This window comes from Aythya marila (assembly GCF_965140915.1).
Source record: "Aythya marila genome assembly, chromosome: 6".
Classification (NCBI taxonomy): Eukaryota; Metazoa; Chordata; class Aves; order Anseriformes; family Anatidae; genus Aythya; species Aythya marila.
Window position 1 is genome coordinate 12,716,931 of NC_139047.1, and position 27,189 is coordinate 12,744,119.

Genomic DNA, 27,189 nt, shown 5'->3' on the forward strand with positions numbered 1-27,189 from the left:
CAAGTAATTTACCTGTAAGAAATTTCAGAAGCCTTGATGCACTCTAATGCTGATTTATTTCTAGCTATAAAATGCTATCTTCCCACAAAAGAGATGCAACAATTAACTGTAATGCATTCATAACTTAGATACAGAAGTACCAAAGGGCTACTTTATAACATCTCTCTTCCTCCTGTGTTCCCTGGTTGTTAAATGTTTGGAAAAAAAAAAAAAAAAAAAAAAGTCTATTTTGTAGTGGACACTCATTCAACAACAAACAAACTTCTATTCTTTCAATACAGGAAGCCAATACTGGTTTTATTCACTTTAAATATGGAATAATTCAATGAAAATTCAAACATAAGACAACATATGAGACAATCAGGCTAAGTTAATGGAAAATTTACCAAATTGTGTTACATAATAAAGTGGAACCTAAACAGCTATTTTTCATAGAATGTTTTGGGTTGGATAGGACCTTTAAGGTCATCTTGTCCAACATCTCCCTGCCATGGGCAGAGACACCTCCCACTAGATCAGATTGCTCAAAGGAACGTCCAACCTGACTTTGAACACTTCCAATAATGAAACACCCGCAGCTTCTCTGGGCAACCTGTTCCACCGTCTCACCACCCACTGTAAAATATTTCTTCTTTAAAGCTGATCTCAATCTTCTTTCAGTTTTAAAACCATTGCTCTATGCCACTTGACTACAGGTGCCTTCAGGTAACAGAATCTTAGCAACAGGATATTTGGAAGCTTTACTGTAAAACTAGCTATATACACTATTATCAGCTTTCATTTTTCTAGCTAGATTGTGTGAACTATTATTAGACTGAAAGCCCCAAAGAGTGTAATAAACAATTTGCTTTTTATCAAGTAGTCCAGGTTACCCTGATTCTATTTTGCAAAATAGTAGCAAACTCATTTTTTCCATTACTTTTGTAATTTGGCATAATGTGAACATTCAGACATTTAATTTTACTTTGACAATGCAAAAATTCACAAACTTTTTGTTTTATGCCCCACATTATCCCAGACAGGAGAAGGTTCAACACTGCATGAGCAAATCACACGACACAGACACAGTCAAATCACACGACAAATACGGTCACCACACGACAAAGCTAAAGGGATAATACACAGAGGGCTCAGGTGCATACGGTTACCTCACACACTAGGCACCAGACATAAAACTCAAACTAAGAAAAATGCTTACTCTATTCCCCACCCTGTGCCTCCAAAAATCACCCCCAAGGCCAGAATGGTCCCTGCAACTGCACCTATTAGCCTGTTAGTGGCCATGCTCACTGTGTGGAGGGAAAAGTGAAGATTTTTTAAGGAAATGATCACATCATATATGTCTGAAATGAAAACAAAATAATTCCTCAAAGGAATATTTTACTTTATAATCCATCATCTGATAAGCAATCCAAACCTCCAACTAAACTTTTATTTACCAAATACTGTAGCTTTAAAAATTCTGAAGTAAGCTTTATGTGATTTTATTTGAACTCCTGCAAACATTTCAGTGAAAAGATTCCCTGTAAACATAAGACTATTCCTTTTAGCTTGTGATTTTATTATTTACTTAAAAAAGGAACATCTTCAGCCTGCTGCTTAGGTAATTTTAGAACAGCCAAAATGTAAATAAATCACCAATAAGAAAACTTCCTGTTGATCACCAGATAGATACTGTACCCAGAGTATAACTAAGCAAATAAAAACTGTTTATTTGGAAACAGTTCAATTGCAGGGAAAAGAAAACAAAACAACTTTTAATTAAGCCCTTTACAAGTGTGTAATGTTTTCATTTTTTACTGCATTTATCAAACAGGACCCTATTTATCTATATCACCTAAAGACAGTAACACCTTTTAAAAGGAAAAACCTACCCTAGTAATGTACTTCAGGTAACAGCTCGGAACTTCAGTATGTTCAGAGACACTCTTAAATACACTGAGGCCTTATTTTTTATTTTTGAAGGAAGCTTTTTTTTTTTGAGGAAAGAAAAAAACAACTGCACTTCCTACATGTTATAGAAGATTAAAAGTTGGATAGATCCATTGTGTCGTAACAGACCATAAACAAGCATCTGAATTCTCTAATGGGAACTTTTTCAGGGCACAAAAACTCGATAATCTTCATCAAGAAGTCTCTTTTGAAACCTTCTCTTTTTTAAAAAAATTCATAAATATACACAAACACGCACACACACTTGAGACGTAAGTTTTATATTAAAAACAAACACAATTCCGCTAGTCAAAACAGAGGCCCAATTCTGCAGTGAAATTGCAAAGAAATAATGTAACGTGCATATGGAGCCCCACAGCCTTCAAAACTATTAGCCAGCATTGTAAAATAATTCAGTTTCTGCAGTAACCAAAAACTAACAGCAAGAACTCCTTGTCTTCTCCAGTTACCATCATGAATTGCTCTCCTGTGGGTCTGCTAGTACAGGTTGCTGAGTTTAGACTAATTCAAGAGTTATGCATTAATATAAACATAATTAACATAATTAAGGATGACCGATTTTTAAATCCTGAAGTACACTATGGAGGCAAAGGCAATTGACAGATGATGCAAAGGTCTGAAAAGTACAGTAGGAGCAGTAATCAATTATCAATTATAACAATGTAAAAACAAATAGCAATACTTTTTTGCTATACTTAATCTAATTGTAGTAAGAAAAATCTTAAACCTATTATGTGAAATTTCACATCTCTGTATAAAAGATATATACTTGTGTAAGTATAGAAACTCTCCCTAAATAATTATCTGCTGTCATGCTATTTAAGTACTAGGTTTCAGCACTAAACACTACGGTAAGTAGTTGAAATAGGACGAAATTAAACCCTGAATCATGTAACATGCAGGTGATACTGACTTAAGCAAATCTTTCTGTATCAAAGCTTCTCACAATACATGAACGTGATTCTAGTTTATTTACAAAATATTTTCCTTTCCCCTTATATCAAAGTATAAGAATTCAGTTTAATGCAAAGAATTAACTCATCGTCAAGGGATTGTTCTTGTCAGAAAGAGCTGGTGTCCCTGTCTAAACATGACATAAGGTGTGAAGTAGATGGAAGTGATGGGGATTTATTTTAAATGACAGATTTGTAAATTAATTGTGTAAGCAATACAAAAACTTCCAATAGATTCTTGTAAAAATGTTACTACTACAATATAAAATCTTTTTTTTTTTTTTTATCTTCAGTCTGAATCTGTCAAATATCTGATCTCTTGACACTCAAAACAAGAAGTGTATCTGCTAGTTTGGATCTACTCTTAATGATATATATGCTTATGTAAAGAAGAAAAATCCAGTGTTTTCTAATTTGTAAAAAAAATAAAAATAAAATACATTCTCAATGTGATACTGAAACATTTTCCAATTTTCTTTACATCTGGATATGGCCACATTTAAAGAACAAATAAAACAAAAATTGCTGTATTCCAATCATGTGAACATAACTAACCACTTAAAAACTTTCATGTATAAAGTGCAGTACTCATGATCAAAACTGTAAAAATCGAAGGTTTGATATCAGTACCATGGGTATGGCTACTCACTCTGTCTAGGCTTGATTTCATGGATTTTCTCTGCCCTGGTTTTGAGAGTCAGATTATATTCATTCTAGCTTGTTCCTTAGATTACTGGTCATATCAGATGTCACTTTGTGATGCTGGATTTAGTTTAGATGCGATGTTCTCGCAGCTGAATCTGCTACACTTTTCTCAAAAACAAAACAACAACAACAAAAAAAAAAACGAATATTCTGTTTCTGAATGTTTACAGAAGTACAGAAGGTTACTTCTGTATTCTTTTGACATCTCCCAGAGGAATCCTCTATTAGCACACCAAAAGAGATTATAGTGGCTGTCAGTGTACAGGCTCCTAAATTCACTTCCAGGTGATTCAACATCAATAAATTACTGCAACAACATACACAAAAATAACTCCTCTTTTGAGATTCTTTAAGCCACCTTGTAACAAAAACATACTCTTCCTTTTTTCAGTGGAATCCACTGAAAACTGGAGTGTAAGCTATACAACTGTACCTAGCAGAAATACATACAGATACTCTTCATTTAAGATTTTCTTCCCAGAATATTTCAGCACTGATACATGAATTTTCATAAAGGTATTTCCATTCTGAAGTCATTCAAGTTAGTTTGAATTACAAGAATCTAACTAAGATAAATACACTTTCTGCGCTGCCTTTCATATAGACGTTTTTACAGATGAGGGAATTAATTCTTACCTATAGGATTTGGAAGTAAGCAATTAAAAATTTGTAAGCAGTGTTCCGAAGTTTGGAAAGTTTTATGGGAAATGGAATGACAAGTATCTTACATAGACAGCTAAATAATTAACTATGGTGGGGGTTATAAATCCAGGAAGTACCTGCAAAGATTCCCTATAATATAAATCTGGGCTGTTCTAGAGAACTTCCTTCACAGCAGGAACCTGTTGCAAGATGATCTCTTTGACACTTCTTGGGAAACAACTACTGGAACCATTCTGCTAAGGGGCAAAGGAATATGGCACACGTGACAGAAGCGGAGCCATTCTGGAGGGACACACCAAAATCCTGTCTTCCTTTCACAGAATATCCTGGGCTAGAATGGACCCACAAGGATCATTGAGTCCAACTCCCTTGAAGCCCTGGTACTTTAAAGTGTAACGAATCGCACTGTGACCTCTAAGGACTACATTTTAAAGCTTCTTTCCATCAGCTTTATAGAATGGACAGAATGCTCTAGAACTGGGATTTAGCTGAAGTCTTCTCCCTCCCCCCTCCCCACCCCCACCCCCCCAGTTTCTCATTTGTTTATTGGCAACTTTATCTGTAAATGCATACATGATTCTGAATAAATACAGTCTGATGTTGGATAATGTCCTGGTAACAGGGAAGACTTAAAAACCTTAGACATCACAATCCAAAGATGTTGTTTGGAAGAGAAGTCAGTGAGAATCTCAAGTGCTTTTCTTCCTCTCTGAAAAATTTTGACAAATTTTTGACAGTAACTCATCTTCGTATTTTTACTTCATATACATATGAAGTAGGTTGAAATACCTACTATACAGGTAAGCAATAATGGTCATAAAAATAATGTAAATCCATATGAATCTTATTTTTCTTCCCATTAAAATCTGATGCTAAGGAACCAAAGCTATTTTCAACCACGGATATTTTGACTTTTCCCTTTTTTATGTGACAACTCTCTGAATTACCTGAGAATAGCTATGGGAACTGGAAATCTCTAGTAAAACATAAATGCTCAAATAAATAAAAAGTAAGAGTTACATTTAGTCAGCTTCCAATCATAACTATTGAAAAAACTGAGAGTAGGTGACAATGGAAAAATCAGAAAATATGTACTATTACCTATTGAAATCTTCCCAAAATTTAAAATTAGAAAATTAAAAGTTTAATCAATTCTCAAAGCAGAAAAACCTACATCATCTACATGAAGCAGAATTTTACTGTCTGTCTCTAAATAGGACTGCACAGTATTTTTCTCTTACTATATGCTAATTCTACTAGCACATATCGACTGAAAAAATATCATAAATATTTGAAAGAACATTACAACTGAAATCACACAAACCCTTGGGTCCTTCATCCTTCTTGTTACCAGTATCCCTGACAGGATCGTCAATACTGCAGTCTGTCCCAGCCCAAGAGAAATTACAAATGCAAGTGGCTTCATTACTACATACCTGGAAAAGAAAATAAATAGAAACAGCTGCTTTAAACCTGTATTTTCTTAAATTTATTCAAAGTAAATAGGTAGGTAGTTCACACAGTAAAAATTCATCCACTTATAGCAACAGCACTGAATGTTCAGAAGGAGTACAAAATATCAGTAGCCTGGAAGTTTGCTGTAGCCCTCTAAATACACTCAGATGCTAGGAAAAGCAGAAAAGTTCCTAGTGGTTCCATCATCACTTGCACTACACAGCTGCATAGGATGTGAGAGAGAACAGAAATTCTCATCCACCAAGAAACTATCCAGGCTCATTATCTCTTCACCAACAAACTGTGTAGACTTTTGGCCTGGATGTTCAGAAGGAATATAAACATTTCCATTTAAAAATGTAAGAGCCAGTCATGCTTTACAACCTTTCACTTACAGTTTGTTCTCATGGAGAAAAAACTGTAAGATTGTCAGTGCTTTTGTCCTCGTTTTTCTCTAAGCAGAAACGAGGGCTGTTTCTGTTCTAAGAATAGTTCTAAGTCTACATGTAGTTGAATGACCTCTAAAGAGGATGTACTCACTAAAATTGGCAGTATATTTGTCACAGATATAGGAAAATCTATCCAACCAGGAAAACCTACAATATCACATCAATAGCACAAGTTAGTATCTATAAACTTTTCACACAAAAAAGAATATGGAATGTCTTGCTAAAAGTTACTAAAGAAAAAGCTTGACATGAGAAAAAGACACAAAACAAAGAATGAAGTTTTGATTGTGAGATTTGAAGGGAAGTCAATCATTAGGCATCAGCTGATAACACGTTTTGGATGCTGGAACAAACCCAAAGACTAATTAACCTACACACTAATAATTGGAAGAAGCACGTGTTTTTCAATTTTTTATCTCACTCTGCTTCTGGAAGTATTCACTAAAGGAACTTATCTAGAAAGATGATGATAAATGCATCTTATGACAGGTTTGATCAGCTGAAGTATTCTTTTAAAATTACCCAAAGCAAAACAGAAAATGTAGCATAATTCCCTCACCATTCATGCCACTGTTCAAAACGTACCAAGATTATATCTCTAAATCTCTTCTAGACCCTCTATTATCTGTTTTAAAAAAAGTTCTTGTTAACTTTGAACCCAGCTAACATTTCTTTGAAGGGTTCAAATTCACGTCTGATCTTCAGTTCCACATTAGCAAGAAAAAAAACACCTTAATATATAAAGTCCAGCCCCTTAGGAACATACATGCCCACTGAATCCTACAGCTTTTAACAATATTACCATTAAGACATAGAACAGTGAATATGTTCTTCAAAACATCAACATCTTAGACAAATGGACTTATGGGTATAATAACAGAATATAATGTACCTGAATATAAAATGATACAATTTGTGTGCGTTCAAGAAGAACATATCTTTGTTGAGGTCCAACATTTTACAATGTTAGTAACTTAAGTCATCAGGTGTAATTCCATGAACAGAGGGCCAACTTAATAAAGGTATAATGCATTACAGAAGTCTTTACAATAACTAGTGTCAAACTTTCTTGATAGTAGCAAAAACAACACTTTGGATATAATTGCAGAAGTAATTCGACAACTTCACTTTCTAAAATTTTATCTTTGCTTCACAGAATGTTAGTGCTCCCTAGAATCTAACATTTGCTTTTTAGATCAGCAGGCCTCAGGAACACTTTCAAGTAGAGAACCGCACAGGGTACATTAAGATCAGATGTAACAGAGATAGCTAGAGAAGCATAGCTGCTAACTCCAAGCACAGGCTCACCCCATGACCGGAACAGACTTTTCCATTAGAACCAATGGGACAGCTGCTTATGTTCAAGGACTGAATTGGCAGGCACTTTTTGTCCAGACACATCATGTGAGGACCGCATGGAGCTCCATCCTCCACATAACCTAAATCTGTATCATCATCTAAAAGAACATGAGCACCACTAGGAGAAATAAGTTTAAAGATAATATTAGTATTATGACTGCAGTCTTTTGAAAATATTAAACATGTCAGTCTAGGTAATAAAAGTTTCATACCTTTCTCACGTCCATACATACACAAACACAACAAAATTATCAAGTCTTTTTCTCCATCCACAGGATTGACAAAGTGTTTCAGTTGTCAGACTAAAAAGAGGTCTAGATAATGACCTAAATCTTTGTAAATGCTGCAGATTGCTATTACTAGAAAATATTTAATAACTTCCCAGGTGATGACATTTAAATAAAAACATCAGTGGAATAATAGAAGAGTTCAGAAACATTGTTCACTCAGGTTCTAACTATATAACAGAATATTCTTAGTGTGACAGTAATGTTTCCAATGTCTTTAAATACAAATCCAATACTGTGCACAGCAAAATAAAATCCGTTTACCTGACCCTTAACTGAACTGTAACTTAACATCCAGCCACAACTCTTCACAGATCTCTCCCTCTGAACTTTCACTTTCTCTATAAGCACTTATTTCTCTGAAGATATTATGTTTAACTCATGGGTCTTTGGTAATTACAGGTCTATTTTTTCCAGAAAAATATAATGCTGAGCTTTAAATTCTGACTGTGAAGTACTGCTAATAGAGTTGAGACAGAATAATGAGGAGGGCAACCCACATTTCACCCTCTTTAAATGTGGAATATTTTCTTTTAATCAGAAGAAACAATGCTGAGAACAGTAATTTTGCTGTAAGGTATCAATTACTTTTAAATCATGTATTTTTACATTTATTCTTATGTCCATTCATTTAGGTTTGACAGAGCAAAATTATCTTTTACCTGCAGTCCACTATTCGTCCTTGATGATAAAATGAATTTGGGATAATTTCTCCTTGAACTTGACCGACTCGTGGAACTTTAGTAAGATTAGTGCAGAGCAAAAAGCCACAGAAAACATCACTGTAATATGAAAGCAAAAATCATGAAGTTTACTGAAATAGTATGAAATAAAGTTACAAAACAGAAAGACCAGCAATGCTGCTGCTGATCACATTAAGTAACATAGGACAGTAAATCACGCGATAGACTTTCAGAGTATAAGTGTAGAAATAAAATGCTATTTGGTGTAAATGACAAGAGGCAGAAACCAGTAGTTATGCATTCTAATGTACCAGTGCACAGTATTTACATAATGTTCATATGAACAAATTTCATCTGTGCTCTAAATACAATACAATGAAAAGGAGGCGAATTGTACACGGCTTTGTCCTGTCAGACTACATTACATTTTCCTACATCTAACAGCTTGGACATCATACGTTAATGTGAAGTTTAAATTTTTCATTGCATTTTATTTCCCTTGCAGGACTGCAGACAATCAATAAGATGATGGTGTGCATGAATTTTAGGAAAGAATCTACTTTATTTGCTGTTATTTTACATGTGCATTCTTCAACAGAAGGGTCTCTGCTTAAAGCTTCATCACTTTCTATAATTGCCCAGAGACATACAAACAGCTGGATGAGTGCTAGAAACTGTATTTGTTAAAACTGCAAAGATTTTAAAAAGCTCTTCAGTTAGACCATCATCTTTCTACTGACAAAAAAAAAAAAAAAAAAAGCTTTTACGCAAATTAGGGTTTTGGTATGCATATCAGAACACCACCATTCTTCATATATACAAAAATCCATTTAACCACTTCCTCCCTTACCTGAAATATTAATTTTCCGATCTGAAATTAATCACGTAACCCAAAAGAAAAAATAACACCATGTAACTAACATCAGTCAAATAAGGAACACACTGTTTAGCCAGTACAATTTTTATGTGTATTCCAAAAAAAAAAAAAAAAAATCTAAAAAATTACAGAAGAGTTAGTAAATCAGGAGAAGGTTAAGCCTACCCATTAGAAATTATTGACTTGAAAAGGAAATTTAATCAAATATTCATCTAGCAATGTGCACATACAAATAAAATCAGCCATTTCCTATATAGCTTGTTCAAATGTCTAATGCTCCTCTCTGGTCAAAATAAAGGTTGGAACATACTTGAAAGAGCATAACCTAGTAACAGTCTTAGAGCCACTCAAGCAAGAACACACTGTTAATTTGCAGCCTAATTTATCCCCACCAATTCTAAGGCATTTGTATATTACACATAAACCTGTGACTTTTTGTTGCCTTGTACCCCATGCCGTCTGAGAGCACAAAAATTACACACTATTATCCTTAAAACCTAGAATTCTTTAGAAATATATTGCTGAGTCACCTGTGGACTTTTCAGAAACAGACATGGAACTTTCTCAAGCAGCAAACCTTGTGAGGTGAATATTCAAAATAGTGCTAAACAAACTGCTGATGCATTGATGAACAAGCAGAAATATTAAACCAATAGTTTTAAAAATTAAAAATTTAAAAATTAAACCAATATATTATAAAATACCAATTGTCTCTACTTAAACCACACTTACTGTTTGCTACACTGAATCCATCGGTCTCCATCCTTTCCACAGTTTCCTTTTTTTGTGCCTTCTGTATTAAGCTTCTCATAACAAAATTTGTCAGATCCTGAGGACTCTGTTGATGAAGAAAGGAAAAGGATTGTACTTTTTAATAGTGACACAAGTGCTTTGAAAACTTGCATAATATTCTATTGCAGTTGGATCATTATTATTTTTAACACAAAATCTAACCATTTGTATATACAGAGATAGCACTTTCCACAGTGAGAACCTACACAGACAGAACTGCAATACCTACAGATGCTTTTTTCTAAATAACCCCCTATATTCAAAATCTGCTCTGAACTTTTATAAAAGTAACTGTGTTGTTTTCTCCATTTGAATTTAACTCTATTTGTTATTTGGTTCACCTCATAACATCTACACATAGCATTAATCTGTTTGTTCTCACTGCATTTATTCCTGATCTGTTTTTCAGGAGATCAAAAATTATATCTATGACATACAACAACACCTGATAATCAACTCTAAGTGTTGTTTTTTTTTCAGTTTGTTTTAGGAGTTCACACACAAATCAAGGTTGAACAGTCAGAGTGTGATTTCTACTGCTTCTTAGGAGTGAAAATCTGAACTAACAGATTTAAAACCACAATTATTTGTGAACACACTTTTTTTTTTCTTCTGAAAATCACTGAAAAAAGCACCACAGTTATATAGAGGATGATAAAGTAAAAACAAATAAATGTTATACAATAAATCCCTCACCTCTCAGGCTCCCCCCCCCCCCAAAAAAAAAAAAAAAAAAGAAAGAAAAAACTCAAGTCTCAAGTAGGCATAAGCAGCAGTAGCAGTTATGGTTAGACAAAACTCAAGAAAACATTAAGTGCTAGAGTACAGGACATCCTGATAGGTCTGCTCTGCTGAACTGTCTCAAAGTCATTAAACTGAGTAGTTATCCCCTCTCAGCTGCAAGCAAACTCCATCACAAGTACAATTCTATTTTACTCAATCAGGTTTACATCTATGTTTAAATTTGTAATATGGATAATTAAATACATACTAATGTATGAATTTTCCTGAATATAGGATGATTCAACAAAGAGGGTAGGAGCAGCTTTAGCATGAACCAGTGCTGGGATAAGGGAATTGACAACTACCATTAAAAGCAAAGCAGCAACACCAACAACGAACAACCTAACAACCAAAACCATGTTTGAAACTATAGAACAAAATAAATCCTGAAACCCATTTTTTTCCCTGGTAATAGTAACTCAAATTTGCTAATCTCACCTAACTCCACCAGAGTCCAGCATTTGCTACCCTGTCTATATCTGCAACCACATCAGGTCAGAACAATCTCACTGTCCCCACTCCCAAACAAGCATGCAACCTGACATTCTGTTTGGCAATCAAGTCACAGTTTCACACTGTTGTCTACTGAGCAGAAACCTTTTAACTTACAGTGGGAAGAACAAAAAAGTAAAACACTAAAAATATAAAACAAAGGCAAGAATGAAGTAGAAATAAAATACATTTAAGGTAGTAGAAGTCAACCTACTAGATCCCCAGATATATTTGCACTGATTATCTCTTGTCTTGCATTCACCGTTGTAGCAACGGCCCTAAACAGAACACAATGTTAGTAATGAGAACTGACCACTGTTTCCTTTCATTCCCCTCCCCTGACAAAAGTCTCATTTTGATTCTTCATCCACATCTTGGAGTGTATAATAGTTTTCATGAATTTGGGTAGATGGACCACACATTTGGGCTTGGATTCTCAAAGTCAGTTGGTGTCTAATATGCATTGAAATTTCAGCAGCTGCTTTATATCTCTCATTTACATAGCTGTAAAGAACACGGATTATAATTTCATATCTACATGCAAAAATGTAAAGATACCAAGCAGATTTTACTCAAACTACAAATCATTACTATTCACAGAGTGCATTCAGCACAAATGACACTAATGTCCAAAAGACAATATCTATGCAGAAATACAGAAGACGGGATCTTTACAAAAATGAAAACTTGTATTGGGTCAAATTGTATTAATTGATGTGCAGAGATCTGAGAACATTACATACCTGATTAGAATCACAGGCATATCCATCCTGTTTATGAAGATTTGGTGGACACTGAAAAGGAGTACATTTTTTTTTAAATCGTGTTACTGCAATCCATCAAAAGGATCACATATGGAATATTCCTGGTTTTAAGTGACAATTGCAAAACATACAAAGGAGGTAGACAACATAATTCCTGGAGGAATCTTTATAGCTATTTATAAAAATGAAAAAATTAACATCTTCAGCCATAAAATACAAGCTTTGATTCTAACTTTCTGCATATTCCCAATGGAAATTAAGGAGGTGAAGCAAAATAAAAAGCAAAACAGGTGTGCTCAGTAACAGGATATTTCCTAACAAACACCGTGTCTGTGTTTGTTCTCATACGCAACACTGCCACTACATTCTCAGTCCCACTAAGAACGTGAGAGAACAGTTAGCTGTAGCCTACCACTCTGTTGATTACAGAGCCATATTGTATTATGATCATGTTAATTGTCATGTTCTCTTGGCATTGCAAAAATTCTTGATATGAACAATTCATTAGCCCCAGAAGTCTCAGATAATTAAAGCTAGGAGTACAGCAGCATCAGTGCTTTTCTTCAACAAAAAAGGGACTGGTGAAGATTTGGAAAGGGCATGGTGCTGCAATGTACATCATAGCCAATACTTTCTGGGCAGCCATTCCAGATAAAAAAAGCCTCTTTCCTCCACTGAGAAGTCTCCACCTACAGAATGAAAGATTTACAATAAAATCTCACCAATAGCTACTATCTGTAAGTGTAAATGTCTCGGATGACAATATTCAAAGAGGTTACTGTTAATTTATTGTGATCTACAATACAGCCAATGCCCAAAGAGAACTATGAGATCTTATTTCTTCAAAGTTAAGAACCTGATACAGTAGGCTGCAGCAGAGTTATAAAGTTCTTATATAATCTCGGCGATAAATACTCAGTATTGAAAAGGAACATGTATGACCTAACAAGTCAAAACTACTGTGAAAATGGAAGATGTGCTGAATGTTAACTATTTAAAAGAATTCAAATTAACCTTTTGTCTGCTCTTTATTCCTGTACTTTTGAGAATTATAGAAGTATTTTCAAGAGAAATGTGTACAATTTATAAAATAATCACATGTGCACTCTTAAAACCATAGCATTTTATTCCCAATTTGTTGTAATTGTCTGTATTTTCTATATCTGCATTTTAAACTTTTATTTCATGAAATCTTACTGTTATTAACTTTGAACCCATTCACATCTGCATTATATTCTTAGTAATTAAACTATAGACAAAGCAGAGAGTACAGGAGGATTTCTGACACAAATGTTATACAGATATAAAAAATAAAACGAATGAGTTTTAAAAACCAACCCCCAAAAGTGTCATATTCTGAGACCACTAGATTTTGTTTGCTTGCTTATATTAGTTTGTATTGTTATATCTAAGAAATTTTGTTAGAATAATAATAAACTCTTCCCTTCCCCGAGTACAGTTATTTGAGGGCACATGACAGAACTGATTGTCAGTCTGGGTTTTCCTCTTGAATTGGTGTGAAGCAAGTGCAAGCAAATAGCAATAGTTTGGGCAGAGAGAGCTGCCTACATACCTGGCCAGAATCTCCAGTGCAGAATTCTGCAATATCACATTCATTCACTGCATATCTACAGTCATAGCCTCGTGGAAAAAACTAGAAAATGAAGAATATAGTAAGATTATGTAACAGCAAAGGTTCCTGTTTGGAATTACTCTTCATTTTAATGCTTTTTAAACACTAAACTCACATATATTTGTTCTTCTTTTTGCTTGTCTAACCACAAAACAACACAACCTCAACAGCTATTTCAAAGCATTGAAAAAATGTTCCAGTTTCTTAATCTTTTAAAGGCTAAAATGAAGTATGTAATACTTCGAAAATATATATATATATTTTGTAATCTATGATAGATAAATAAAAATAAATGTCATTTTTACATGAACACGAATCTAATGCAACTATTATTCCCTTTATATTTGGTGCAGTAACCACTGGAATATTGTCTGGAATAATAGTCTCAGCCTATATTTGAGCTGTTTCTCTTCATTGTCCATAAATTACACTTGCAACTTTAACAAGTGCATGACTTCCACAGACAACTGAGAAGAACAATAGATACAATGCAAGAACACTCACAAGACATGATGTATTACAGCAGGGTCCATCACTACAATGAGCTCCATTAGAAAGAGAGCACTTCTTACAACAGTCTGAATAGCATTCCTGAAGAAAACAGTAAGTGATCTTTTTAATTTCCCATTTTAAATATTTTTCCCAATCTTTCCAACCAACTATAATGTACCAGCAGACAAAAGATTCACTTTAGCGCTAATGACTTGAAATTATCAGCTGAAAATATCCTTTACAATGCTCAAATTGTAAAGTAAGAGGAAAATGGTGACATACGTGCTATAGTAATAAGTAGATTCACACTTTCCAAAGCCTCTACACAGGTGGGGAATAGCCTGTACCAATGCATACTGCGTAGTCAAATTGTGTTAAATGCAGAAAAACAATTAAGAAAACTAATTATATTTGTAACTATAGTTAATTACTAGAACTAGCTCTCAAGGCTACAGGACAGATTTTTGGAAAAAAAAAAAAAAAAAAAAAGTTCCATAAATATTTCTACATTAGAGAATAAAACAAAAGCTTACTCGTTGTCTGAACAAAGACACATATTTCCAGAACACTGATGAGGAACCTAACACTCCAGACACACTACCCAGGCAAAGGAAAGGGGTAAACATTTCTACAGCGCAATGCAAAATATGCTAGAAAACAGTAACTCCTTTTCATTAAAATGACAGGAAGACTGTTCTGAGTATAGACTTTACTTTTGCACTCATTCTCACTGGAAAAAAATATTTTAACAGTCCTTTAATTAATTTGTTCCATAGCAAAAGGCAAAACAGATTAATTTCCATAACCCTTCCTCCTCTCTTACCGATCATATAAATTATCTTAATGTATTTTGTGAGGCAGACTTGCAGAATAGGATATAAGAACTCTTTACTTGCCATTCGGAAACCACAATCACATTCTTCTCCTGCTTCCACGTATCCATTTCCACACTCAGTAGTTTCAAAGAGCTGAAAGCAAAAGAGCACCCCCGAGCCCCCGGCCCCAAAAGTAAGAATAAAAATAGTATCAAATGACTTTTCTATCATACATAGCCCATCTCTGCAATGCTACAGACACACTCTCACACAGAGAATATATCCCTTACTACAGTGATAGGGCATGCTGCATGGCTTTCAAGTGCAGCTAGTCAGAATCATGCAGACATGAAATACATGAAATGTAACACAGCTAAACCACCTGTCTGCTAGCCCCCTTTAAGAGAATATTCACCCCCCAAAAAATAAATAAACTGAGACAGTAAAATAGATCACAAAGTGGTAACTTCATTCTAATTTCATGGACTTGCATAATTTGATAATTCCTTTAAGAAAACAGTAATATGATCTCTAGGATCTACTCAGGCACCCATACTTGCTCCTGCAATTACCTTCCATCTATTCCAGTGTAATGTGTTCATGCGTGAAAATAATAACACTAAGAAATACTATTAAAACTACCTGGTCTACTGTGTGTATAACTAAGTTGGAATAACACAGATAAATATAAATCGTGCTAAGCAGATACTCCCAGGACCAGATATATACAATATAGATATATTCTGTAGTTCAGGATGAAAATTAAATGAGAAAAACAATACATTCCCCAATTAATAACCAGGAAATAAACTCTTGAGTAATTCACAAATTACACCATGTTTTCTGATACTGGCAAAAAAAGAAAATCTACGAATAATTCTAAGTATAATATTTTTTAAAAGGTAAACCAAAACTATTGTCGACCTCTAAGCCTAGCATTGGACTAAAATCTCAAGTCTCTTTGTATTATTTTTGGTTCTGCTGTTCAAAGGGACAGTTAAGACATTGTACACTAAACCACCATGGGAGTCAGTATTTTTTATTTACATTTTCTTACATTACAATCTTTAACTAGTTTATTCTTATTGCATTTTTTTTGGTCATATGTCCATTTTACATCTTTCCACTCACTCCCTATTCTCTCTCTCTCAGAACACTCACTGCTAGTAACAACCTGATACTTTCTGCTGGTAAGGTCTGATTGGTAAATTCTATTATAATCAAGTCAGGCAGAGAAGAGCTTAATCGTATAAGATTGCTTTAAAACTCCTAAAAAAAAAAAAAAAAAAAAAAAAGGAAAAAAAAGAAAGAAAATAAAAAGAGGAACAACATTACCTCATTAAAAAGAAAGAAAATATTTTCTTTTTCTTGCATAAACTGCATAGATAATCAACAGCACCTGTAATTTTGGGTGCTGGATGCAAAACTAAACTGAAACAATAACCACATGTACTTTTCTTTAGTAGCAATGTCAACATGATTGAGAAAACTATTTTTTCGTTCTCTCTATAAGCCATTGTTATTTCTATGCTTCTGTGGAAACTTCAACATCTGATATTCTGAACCTGAAATTTAGTTCTCTATCAAACAGACCTGGTTATTTGACCTGCAGCTGGTAAGATAATGCAAAGGGGTCAATCAGAGAATTTCAAGAACAAAAGCAAACAAACTTCCTGTGGCATTACACAAACACCATCAAATGTTCCTATGTGTCACAGACTCAAATTAAGCTCAAATTAAAAATGACATCATGGTGACTGCTTAACACAACTACATTTTAATTATCTCAAAATTAAGTATGCTATTTTCCACCTCACTTACCTACCTCCAAATAATAAGACTCAAAATGATGTATGATTTTTTTCCCTAAAGACCTTTAATTTTGAAGTTGTGAAACACTAACACAGATAACATATAAAGATAATTCAACCATTCTCCTGGGATCACTTTCATTGAAGTAAACTGCATTTTTATTCTGTCTGCAATTTCACAATTACTTCCCATTACCTTATCATCATCCTATTTTAATCACAAAAATGAAATTTTTTCTTTCTCCCCACTTACTCTTTTCTGTAACAATTCTCCCACTCTTATTCTACAAGCAAAAACTGCTACCCTAGGAAAAGATTCAAAACACTCTAAGAAGCACATTTTTTTTTTTGTTAATTGTACAAGGTAATGGTCCCCAAAGGATACAGCACAGCAAACAGAACAGTCTGGTAGTCCATGCAGTATTAAATTCTACAAGGACAGCAAGTTTGACATTGTCATTAAATAGAGTATTAATACTTCAGATTGATCTTACATTGCAAAAAATGCCACATGGAGTATTTTTACACTACTTAGTTGCTTTAGAGGGATGTCATGTTCATATCGCCTTAGGAAGAAAGAAAAAAAAATGACCTTGATTTTTTTTGTAGAAAAAAAAGGAATGTGGATGGTACGAGGAAACTGTTATAAATTATGGACTTTGTTAGCTGTATACCTGAAATAAAATGAAATTAACTTCAACAATACTGCTACTCTCTATATGATGTAAAATCTGTTGATATGCCAATTACCACATTAGGAATTAAATTCCTTTTAACAACGTCAAGCAAAGATCCCAAGAATAGAGTAGATGTGCTATACAAACTCAATTCTGGATTTATTTTGCACTACTTTCAGATTAATAGGTAGAACATTTATTCTAAAATGGGATGCATCTAGCTACGCAAATCAACTGCAAGATTTGTCATTATTTGAGCATGAAGAATTAATGGAAAACAAGTTGCATGATTCCTCAAGACTATTTTTAAATGTTATGGATGAACATTCAGCTAATTACAAGTAACCTCAGAAAATACCCACACAGATATTTTGACAAATCTGAAACCAGATGGGTGTTAGTGGAACAATTACATTCTCATTATAATGTGTTGGTAGTCACCACCCCTGCTAAACATTTATTACCTTTGTTGGCCTGTTGAAAAGACAAGCACCTCCCCCACGAAGTAAAAATTCTTTGTATTCTGCAATGCTGCACTTGGAGAATTTCCTGGAATGATAAACCCTAAAATAGCAAAGAATTAGCTGAGTAAATGCATCAACAGTTACTGGAAGAGGGCAGAGGGGTCATAACATTTTTTACACTGTAAATCCCTGTTTCTTACAGCCACTGTGTATTGTCAGTTCAGATTTATATTTCAAACAACAAAATCAGAATGAAAGAAAAAGATTTTTAGAATTGTTTGCATTTTTGTATCTTTGTTATATAGATCTATGGTCTATCTATGGATACCATGGTCTTCAAATCTTCTTAATAATATGAAACCACATTATCATAAAAAGCTGCTATGCACCCTCTTGATTGTATGCATAATCCAATTGCTTTATGGTTTCTTTCGCTGCAACTTCAGTTTAAATAATGGATTACATTCCTGATCCCTGTTTTCATGCCAGGGTTTTAAAACTGTTCAAGTCATCTGATCCTGTTAATAAGGTTGATTTTTTAAAGCAAAAAGAATTCATAGCCATTTGTAGCTGCACAAGGTCGGAATAAATAAAAACAACAAACATTTCCCAAATCTCATCTCAGACTTTGGCCCTGAGAAAATGTCCAGGAAAGCATCCAGAACAGCAGCGTACTACTATTGACAGAATATTTTTCCATCTTTCAACAATTTTCTGCGCAAGGACTTGCTTGGGAAGCCTTGTTTAATCTTATTTAAAAATCTTCATTGTATTTTCTCCCTCATTTACTATGCTGATTATGATGGCTTCTCTCCTATCTCCTGTTCTCCATCTCTTTCCCATCCTGATGAAAACAGATTTTATTAGTCATTTATTATATAGAAAACATCAAATAATTTTAATAGCCATGTTTTGACATCTGGGAATCAGAACTATTCACATTGAAAGATGGGGGGTAACAGTGCTGTAAGGATGTTCTCCATTCCTTTCCCAAATGTTATTGGAAAAGGGTTCTTTGCTTGACTGCTATTGAGCTGACATTTCCCCAATGAATTATTGTGTTAAAATAAAAGGTATTCTGGTACTGATGGATTTAAGTTAAAGGCTTTACACTGCAGCTAATTATTTACCCATTTCACTTTTATTATTTAATATTTTAAGTGTAATATTATTTATTACGCTTATATTATTATTTTATTATTTAATATTTTAAGTGTAATATTTTACATTATGCTTCTTTTTCAGCTTCTGGGTGACTATAATCTGCTTCTAGCAATTTTTTACTGTTACTTTATCTGCAGAAGAGGTTTGTTCTACAACATCTTCTACTGACATTTCCATCTGAGACAGCTACTTTGCTGAGTTCACCATGAGAATGAAGCGAGTATCTATTCTGATCTATGCCTTACTTCGTATTACAGAAACAAACATTATGTAATTCTCTGCTGCATTCATAAGGTAGCTGGCAAACACAAGCTCACACGAAAGCCGCACAGTAATTCTACTGCAGAATCAAATTCCAGATAACGTATATGAACAAACTAAGCTCCTTCTGTCTTATTTATAACTAATTTTCTCCAGGATTTTTGCAGCGGGAAAGAATTCTGCAGGAAGGGACCTCAGGACTCAAAAACCTGTTTCAGAAGTTCTCCTTTTCTGCCAAATTGCTTACAATACAAAGAAAGAATACAATATAAAGAAAAGAATCTTTGGCAGTGTGTAGAGTGCAATGAAACTTGGTCTTGTCCTATATAGATATGCTTCCCCCTCAGACTTTAACAACTGTATAGTTAAGGATTGAGAGCACTTGCTGAAAACATGCAGCTTTCTACTTTTATTCACTTGAACAGAAGAGAGATCTGCTCGTTCAAAATTAGAATTTTGAAGGAAATGGAAAAAAATAAAATTATGAAGAAAATAGGAATACCACTTATCAAAACTGTATTGCGATGCTTTTCAACTGTATGGAAAAAGTATGGGTTTATTTAATTGAAAATTCACATTCTTTACTCTTGAATCGTTTTAAGTGTAACAAACCATTTCAGAATAACTCTCCTATGAACTCCAGAATCTAAGATTTATGAGTATCTTCCTAAAATGGCAATAACAAAGAAAAATAGAAAAGACAAAACCAATTATCCTAATGATTGGGCTACTAGATTTTCATTTATTGGTAATAAAACACATGCACATAGTCCAGTACATAAATATTTATGTCATAATGTAAACTATGAACTTATTCCAGAGCCCTCAGTTACTGATAGTTAGGACTTACCCTGTTTCCTCCATGATGCAACCACCCCAGGATTCAGTGCAGTCACACTCTTCTCAGACAAGACCAACATACAACAGAAAAGGAAAACAGTTATAAATACGCTTACAATGAAGTACTCGCTATAATAATGGACCTTGACTAATTATACAAAGATTAGCTGATCGAATTGCTGTACAGCCCTAAAAAACAGCCCACTTGAAAAACTGTTAATATACTTACAAGGAATGTGGTCATTTCACATTCCTATATGTGCACATTCTTGACTCAACACTAAGTTTCAGGCAGTATAAAAAGCTAAAAATAGCTGGCAACATTCTTCCCTACATGCTCTCAAAACAGGCAGCACAAGGCTCTGTGTAGTATACAATCCTGGTGATTAAAAATGTTGCCACTTCCTCCAACCTAAAATGCGTACAGAACACCATGAAGGAAAATTGTTACAGGACAGTCCATATATTTTTTTTTCCTCTTTGTCATATAGGTATTAATAGCAACTAACAATATGTGAATCAGCCAAACCAAAATTCATTATAAAAAGTAGTTAAGTGAAAGTGGATTTACAGCTTACTTACAGCTATAGCATGTAAGTCAACAGTGACAAAATTCATAAAATAAAACCAAAAGATCAATATATTATGGTTGGTAAACCAGAAGTTATAGACTACCCATAAAAATCATCTACCAAAGAAGGAACGTCTTAAAGATTAACGTTCTGCATTCTGGTTACTGCACTAAATCTAAACTTTTCCTCGACAGAAAATACAATTATTTCTATGGCTATTTCTCCTCTATCCAGGTCTCTCATTAATCTTCCTCTATAAAGCGTATCCAAATAAGGAAACTAAGCTAGCATTTTAAAAATGTTTATACCCTACAGACAAAAGAAATATTGATTTCCATGTTAGATAAACACTGCTTTATCTAACCAGAAAACAACAATGTAGAAAACAAAATATTTTAGCTATTTCCAAGTTTACACAGTTTAAAAGTGATGCTTTACAAAACAATACTCCCTTCACATTGCTTCCTAATTCGCAGATCTCCGAAGTGATTCCAAAACAAAGTTGCTACTATCATTCACAGTTTTACAGAAAAAAAAAAAAAACCAAAGAGATAATGTAGCCAAATTGCTTACAAGATACAAGTGAGAAGGGGGAAAAAAAAAGTTTCTTTACTCCCCAGACAGGCTTTACCATGTCAATCTAATCCAGCTGTGAAGCAGCCAGATACCAAGTTGAGCAACTTCTTTATAAATAACGTGTTTTTCCAAAAAAAAAAAAAAAAAAAAAAAAAAAAAGCAACAGTTCTGTAGGAATTGTAGATTACATTATGATAGGTAAGGAATTCTGAGTTAAACTAATGTTGTTTTTACATTACACCTTTGAATGTTGGTTATGAATCTAACCTAAATCAGGACATTGCTGAGGTCATTGCAAAATGAGTGGCTCTCACTTTGGTTAAACTGAAACGTTTTCAGTTATATTTCCAAAAATAGAATGTCTTGTTCTATGGTTAAAAGTTTGGTGTTCATTTCAAATATTACAAAGGACGAGTATTTATAGATTTAGCTAAGGAGGACAAAAGGTGACTCCATGTACATACTCGGTTTCCTGGCAGCTGGCTCCCACTGTATTCCAAGGTTCTGAGCAAGACTTTGTGCTAATTCCTGTGCCATGGCCAATGGAAGGCCATACTGTGTATGAAGAGGCAAGCAATTTAAAAAGAAAAAAAGAAAAAAAAAAGGGTAAGAGCATAAACTATTGTAATTAATATTATCCCAACTCATCCTGGTTTACCACATACCTACTACATCACAAAGTAATTATGTCCAGCCAATCACAATTCTGTGTGCATATAAAGAAAATAAACACAACTAAGTCTCTAATGGAAAAATCTTCCTCTTATTCTGAGGAAATCCCTGTCCAGTGGTCAACCTACAGAAAGGAGTCTGTTTCTTACTGTATAGGTAATACAGTTTTTGTGTAATATGATTAACCCACATCAAAATGAGATTTTCATATTAGATTTAACACTACTCTGAGGATAAAAATATTATTAAGAAAAAAAAAATCAATACTAGCTTTAATGATTTTAGCTTTTAAGCTAAAATAAATTAGTAATGGCTACATGCCATCAGCACCTCAGAAGATCAACCCTCTTATAGTGAGAAAATCCCAAAGGAGTTTCAGTGCTGTATTCAAATTCTTTAGTCTGAGATTTTTGGTCTATACTTGACAAATATGTAAAAAACAGTTTATGATACTCATGAGAGTATAATGCAGACAGAAGAAATTAATCTTAAAAAGAAAAGTATAGCAAGCAGTACTTTAGTGATGATACAAGATTGCCTGTGAGATGTCTTAACTTTTCAATAAATAAATTATCTTTAAAGCTCTGAATACTGTAACATATGAATTCTGTAGTTATAAAGTAGTTTCTATTTTACTTCATTTTAGTGGTGGTGAAAGTTTACCTCATTCACTCCTACTCCTCTGGTGACAGAGCAAACCCCTCCAAAGTAACTTAAGCTGCTCCTTTTGTAATGAAATGTCACATTCCTTATGAACAAATAAAAATAAAGTGAAAATAACTAAGATTGGGCACCAAGAACTTAATGAAAGATTAAACTTTCACACACATTACATGCACATTAATCCTCATCTAACATCAAAAGCTATTGTTTACAGAGTAAACTCATTAAAAGAGTTAATACAACCGAAGTATTGTTTATCCTGTAAAGTCGGTATTAGTCCCAACCCATAAACAAGCCAACCAGAAATAAGCCAACCACATTCCTAAGAAAATTCAGTAACAACATTTTCTTTAAAAAGATAACAATGAATATATTCCAACTTATCATCTGTCAAGAAGGAATTCTGTACTAAAATGTATAAGATAAACAAGAAAAGGAATAAATTTGACAATCTATCAGCATGTACTCATAAGGTAGAATCTTATCAGATACTCTGAGATATCTTTAGGAAAATCAGGTCCAGCCTTGGCCTATTATCCTTTCCAGACTTGATTTTATTTTGAACACTCTCCTCTTTCATTCCAAACAGCAACTATGATTTCATCTTCTTTGGAACCTCATCCTGCAGCACCACTAACTTTTATTTAACTTCTTCTAGTCATTTTTTTCAGAGATTATTTTATAAAATAACATAATAGCAATTTTAGAATTCAGTTACTCAAGTGAAGAAATTCAGGCAAGATTCCTGTAGCAGTCTTCACTCACTTATCATTGTTAGAAACAGAAATATACTTTATTTAAAAAAGAATCCTGCCTCACAGTCATGTAACACTTAGCGAGTTGGTACATCTATTCAGCAAGGGAGACAACCCATGCAAAAAATAATTAAAGAGCACATCATCAGTGCTTTGCATATCATATAAGAAGCAAAATTGGCATTGTGTTGCAATGCCTGTATTAAGACAGTGCAGCTATGGCAGAGGCTCTAGGAAATTCTTCATCCCCTATCTGTTTCTTCTGTTGCAGAAGTAGAATGATAGGATCTCATACAAAATATTTGTCATTCCATCCTCCATAGCATAGGTAGGAGAAGGCTCAAAATCTTTATGCTACACAGGAGAACTCACTTCTTCCTCCTCTTTGATTACAATGCTGTGAATTAAAGTATACTGTTACTCAAGGTTGATGATGTGTCTAATGATTCAAGTGGAATTTCCCTCAAAATGCTGTATCTCACATGACAGAAAAAAATCACTTTACCTCTAAAGGAGGAGACCTTCCATTAATAAATGTCACTGCAGCTACACATATGAACAAATACAGTAACTGGAATGCTCTTGTGGCAACACATAATACTGTCAGCTCTGCCCTCTCCTGCTCTTTACTGGAAAAGCAGTACATTATAGATGAGTAGCAAAACTAAGTGTCCTTAAGGGCGCATCAGGAGACATTACCAATATGTGACACTGTCTCCAGGTTGCAAAAACATTAACATTTTATTTTGCATATATATAATCAACAAAACCATAGTAGATTCTATACGTATTAAAAATAGACTAACACATTAAAAAATAGATTGAACCTGCTGAGGAAGACATGTATTGATGTAATGACTACCAAGCAAAAAAGTAAGCAATATGACACAGGTAGACAAAACCAGTATATACAGAAAAGTATATAAAACTGTAACAGTCTCAGTCATTGTATAATAGTACATACGAGAGGAGGTGCACAGCATCAGCATGTTGTTTGATGTAGTGTTGTCGATATTTGGAGAAATCGTGAAGCATCTGCAGTGGGTCAGGGTGAATATTAATACGATCTCTGTCTGTCCAAGTTTCCACAGCAACAAGGACCACCCTGGTGTTCAGCTGTTCCTTGTATATCTGAGGGCAGAGACAGGACAGGCACAGGAGTAGAACACTGGGTCAAACATGCACAGTCAGCCAGTAAGAGTAAAGCGGAAGGACAAGAGGGATAAATCAGGAGGGAAACATGGGAAAACAGTTAGCTGGTAATGCCTTGGATTTCCTAAAAGTTAATAATCCAATCAACCTAAAACCTTTTTTTATATTAAAAAATAAATAAATAAATAAAATAAAAATAAAATAAACGAGCAAACAAAAAAACTTGCTGCTCCTTTTTTTTTTTTTTTTTTTTTTTTGAGTTATTCCATTTTCTTTATAATTCTCTTTATAACTCTCACGTCAAATGATTTCACTATTCATTTTTGCATAAAACCTGTATAAAAATCAATAAAGTAGAAATGGAAACGTGCACAGGATAATCTCAAAGAAAAAGAAAAGATTTCAAAAAACAAAGGAAAACCAAAGCCAACTCTTCAAGTCAAGATAACTTCAAGTAACTTCTCAGTTTTCTCCAATAGATGCAAAAATTAAGACACACAAAGCTTGATTTTCATTTATATTATGATCACTTTATGCCACTTAAGCAACGTGAGAATTAAGAATATTATATTTTACATTGATTTTAATGTCACTGTAGCAGGAGGCAAGTAAATGACAACCAGGCCCTAACAATTACAATCAGGCCCTAACAATTACAAGACAGCTTTAAAATAACATTTTTAGCTTTGTGCGTGGTATTTGCTACTGAAATAAAACTGCTGCTCACTTTAGGATCAGGACATAAGATGCCAAATTTTATTAATTAAGGTTACTGCAAATCTACGAGAGATAGATTCTTTACCTATAATAGACAGCCTACCAATCTGAAGTATTTCATGGGACATGAAGAACATTTACTGGCCAAATATGCTCAGTTATGATTTGAAAAGCTTTTCATAATTAATCCATTAGCTGCTTAATCTATAAAAATATTCAAAAGTTACTTGGTCATTTCCATAAGGTACCACATTTAAAATGTTTTAATTATATTTTTTTCCAAATCATACCTACACTACACAATGTGAATTGCAAATATCCTCCTGCAGTTATGATAGACATTTATACTGAATAAATTAACACTGGCTTGCATCCTACTGTTTTGTGTCAAGGCAGCTTTATCCTTATTAAAAAAAAAAAAGTCAGTGCATAATATTCAGCTTAGAAGAAAAGGCAATAAACAGTAAAATGGGAGAACAACCAGACAAGCTCAGTTTTGTCCAAGAACTTTTAAGGAAAAAGAATACGAATATGCTTCAGTGTGAGGGAGGCAGTCTAAGAACATACCCACAGAAGTGGTTAACTACTTGAAAGAAATCAATGAAATTAAAACTCAGAAATTATATATGGCTGGATCAATAAAGCCTTTACTTATGTTTGCTGAGATGAAAACTATACTTCCTGAAGTGAACAGGAAGGAAAGGATGGCATAGAGAGCAGAGAAACTGAAAGTCCCTGAAAGCCGGTATCCTTTCTCCCATAATATTCAGTAAGAAATACAGCTACCTCCTTATGAACATAAGGGAATAATAAGGCAGAAATCCCTGCTCCTTTTCATGCTCCATTTAAAGAAAAGGCCCCTAGGACATCATTTTGCAAAATCTCTATGACTAGACTGAATTCTACACTGGAAAGAAGCTGAATATTTCTGTAAATATACACACGGCAAATAAAAATGGAAAAACAGAAGGAATAATCAGAGAAAGGAAAAATAGTTAAATAGTTGTTTAAATGCAGTAGAAATACAAAGAAATAATGATCAGATAAGAAGATGAACCTACCGCCTTTTGAAATGTGCAATATGAATTGTAGCAATATTCTTTCTATTATTTATATTTAGTATTTTCAGATGGTTACATAAAACTTGCCTAGTTCCCACTTCCAGTATTTTCTGTATTCACCTAAATTTTCAATACATGTAATACTTCTTATGTAAGACATTAAATACAAATACTTTATTGCTTCCTCCAAGCAAAACAAACTATTGACAATATTTTGCTTTGAATCTTATCACACAGTTCTATTGGTATTGATAACGTTACATGCAATGGGGACTTTGAGTCAGAATTTGGTTAGTCTGCATTCATCACTACCAGAGAATCCATCCTGCTTCTGCATTCATCACTACCAGAGAATCCATCCTGCTTTCCCCTACTGACACAGCTCTGAAAAGAGACAAGGTCAAATTTTTCCAACAAATCTTACCTGTAGTTTGTGTGCTTCACAAATAGGAGTATGGTATCTGTATTGGTGGTACCCATTTATGATGCACTACAATGGGATTTTAGTTTTAAGCTATATAGATTTATAAAAGAGAATTTTTATTTACACCTTCTATTTTTCTCTCAATAGATATGTGTATCCTTTCTGAATTACACCTGCAGCTTCAACTACTTTAGGTTAGTTTTATTTCATGAATCTAAACTTGAT

The 27,189-nt window shown here is 33.9% G+C and overlaps 1 protein-coding gene across 6 annotated transcripts in view; it reads right to left on the reverse strand.

The window, feature by feature from the left end:
- The window catches only part of ADAM23 (ADAM metallopeptidase domain 23), a 73,543-nt gene that overhangs the window by 12,887 nt on the left and 33,467 nt on the right, over positions 1-27,189 (reverse strand). For 4 of the 6 annotated variants that reach the window (XM_082763436.1, XM_082763440.1, XM_082763437.1 and 1 more), the window contains exons 11-24: positions 24,575-24,741; positions 22,856-22,940; positions 21,985-22,075; positions 20,383-20,431; positions 18,108-18,207; positions 15,237-15,308; positions 14,353-14,439; positions 13,789-13,869; positions 12,195-12,245; positions 11,666-11,729; positions 10,117-10,222; positions 8,487-8,606; positions 7,487-7,655; positions 5,599-5,710 (exon numbers count right to left, since the gene is read on the reverse strand). In XM_082763436.1, coding sequence (XP_082619562.1) covers positions 5,599-5,710; positions 7,487-7,655; positions 8,487-8,606; positions 10,117-10,222; positions 11,666-11,729; positions 12,195-12,245; positions 13,789-13,869; positions 14,353-14,439; positions 15,237-15,308; positions 18,108-18,207; positions 20,383-20,431; positions 21,985-22,075; positions 22,856-22,940; positions 24,575-24,741 — 1,354 coding nt within the window. Of the gene's footprint in view, positions 1-5,598; positions 5,711-7,486; positions 7,656-8,486; positions 8,607-10,116; positions 10,223-11,665; positions 11,730-12,194; positions 12,246-13,788; positions 13,870-14,352; positions 14,440-15,236; positions 15,309-18,107; positions 18,208-20,382; positions 20,432-21,984; positions 22,076-22,855; positions 22,941-24,574; positions 24,742-27,189 lie in introns of those variants that run through there. The other 2 variants (XM_082763438.1, XM_082763439.1) reach the window with 2 other exon arrangements.